The following is a 705-nucleotide window of genomic DNA, read 5'->3' as shown; positions in this document are numbered from 1 at the left end:
ATATAAATGTTCGTGTGTGTGCGTGCTTGCATGTGTGTGTGTGTGTGTGTATGGCTATTCGTATGATTGTAAATATATGCATATATGTGTATATGTCCTCACTGAAATAAATGTGTTACGCTTTAGTATATAAAGCCTACTGGAATGACAACAAATATCAGTTCAACTTTATTTTTTCCTTTCGGTAGCCTGATATAGAACCACTGAAGAAGCTAATGATGAAGTTGTATCTTAGCATCTTGCTCTTGTTTTATCTAATGAATGCAAAGGTTAGTCTATCGTTTATTCAGCACCATAAACATACTCATATCTTTTATCACACGGGCGCGCACACTTATATACACATATTTACATACACATATATAGTATATGTATGTATGTGTGTATGCATGTAATATGTATATATATATAGCTTTCTTTTCACTCCAGCCGCTGTGAAGGCAAGACAAACTACTAGCGTTCTACCTCAGATTCGCGTTTGGCCGTACGGCTTTTGAATGTTGTTTTCACTGTCCAATTTTTCCTGTCTTGGTTTGTGTTTGCCACCTTGGAATCCTCTGTGTAGTGGGTTGATCCACTACTCAGGAAGAGACTATTCTAGAGTACGTTCTGTCTTATCTTCGAAACGTCAGGTTAGAATAGAGACAGCTGATGAAGGAATATTCCAAGTGGCTTTCCGTTTTCCTATGTGTTCGTTCCGTTGTC

The 705-nt window shown here is 37.6% G+C and overlaps 1 protein-coding gene across 2 annotated transcripts in view; it reads left to right on the top strand.

The window, feature by feature from the left end:
• The first annotated feature begins 119 nt into the window (after positions 1 to 119).
• Positions 120 to 705, top strand: part of LOC106882531 (inter-alpha-trypsin inhibitor heavy chain H3) — a 10,671-nt gene continuing 10,085 nt past the window's right edge. For both annotated transcript variants that reach the window (XM_014933247.2, XM_014933245.2), the window contains exon 1: positions 120 to 269. In XM_014933247.2, the coding sequence (XP_014788733.1) occupies positions 216 to 269 (54 nt within the window). In that variant the 5' untranslated portion in view covers positions 120 to 215. The remainder of the gene's footprint in view (positions 270 to 705) is intronic.

This window comes from Octopus bimaculoides, chromosome 15 (genome assembly GCF_001194135.2).
Source record: "Octopus bimaculoides isolate UCB-OBI-ISO-001 chromosome 15, ASM119413v2, whole genome shotgun sequence".
NCBI lineage: Eukaryota > Metazoa > Mollusca > Cephalopoda > Octopoda > Octopodidae > Octopus > Octopus bimaculoides.
Note: the sequence above shows the minus strand (reverse complement) of the source record. Positions and strands in the feature narration are given on the sequence as shown.